At 40.6% G+C, this 515-nt stretch overlaps 1 protein-coding gene across 1 annotated transcript; it reads right to left on the bottom strand.

Annotated features, from left to right (window-relative positions):
• Positions 1 to 288, bottom strand: LOC131597753 (uncharacterized mitochondrial protein AtMg01250-like). Its single transcript, XM_058870429.1, has one exon. The coding sequence runs from the start codon at positions 286 to 288 to the stop codon at positions 1 to 3; it is 288 nt and encodes a 95-aa protein (XP_058726412.1).
• Positions 289 to 515: the final 227 nt, after the last annotated feature.

Below are 515 nucleotides of genomic sequence, written 5' to 3'. Positions count from 1 at the left end.
TTATTCAAGGCCCGAAACCAATTCAAACGCTTTCAACACCGTCTTAATAGCCCAAACTTGCTTCCAAGATGCTTCCCCAACCATAAGAGTATCATCCACAAATTGTAAAATATCCACTTTACATCTTCCATTAAAAGCAAAACCACCATAATCCCCATTGACAATCGACTTTCTTACTAATCTCGTCAATCCCTCCGTCACCAAAACAAAGAGAAAAGGAGATAAAGGATCTCCTTGTCTCAAACCTTTGCCCACCACAAACTCCTTTGTGGGACGCCCGTTTACCATAACGGACATCTTGATTTGAAAAATTAATAACTCCATCCATCTCTGCTACTTTGTTCCGAAGCCCATCCGCAACAAAATGAATCTAAGAAAATCCTAATCCACATTATCGTAAGCTTTTTCAAAGTCGACTTTAAAAAGCAAACAATTCCTCCCCTCTTACTTCGCAAAAACCACCACCTCATTAGCCACTAAAACACCATCAAGCAATTGTCTCCCCGGGACAAAGG

The sequence above is a fragment of the Vicia villosa genome, linkage group LG4 (genome assembly GCF_029867415.1).
Source record: "Vicia villosa cultivar HV-30 ecotype Madison, WI linkage group LG4, Vvil1.0, whole genome shotgun sequence".
In the NCBI taxonomy this organism is placed as follows: Eukaryota; Viridiplantae; Streptophyta; class Magnoliopsida; order Fabales; family Fabaceae; genus Vicia; species Vicia villosa.
The sequence above is the reverse complement of the archived record's forward strand: the minus strand, read 5'-3'. Positions and strand labels throughout refer to the sequence as shown.

Bases quoted from the DNA above. Each gene is read 5' to 3' on its own strand.
- LOC131597753 (XM_058870429.1), bottom strand. From the start codon at position 288: ATGGTAAACGGGCGTCCCACAAAGGAGTTTGTGGTGGGCAAAGGTTTG.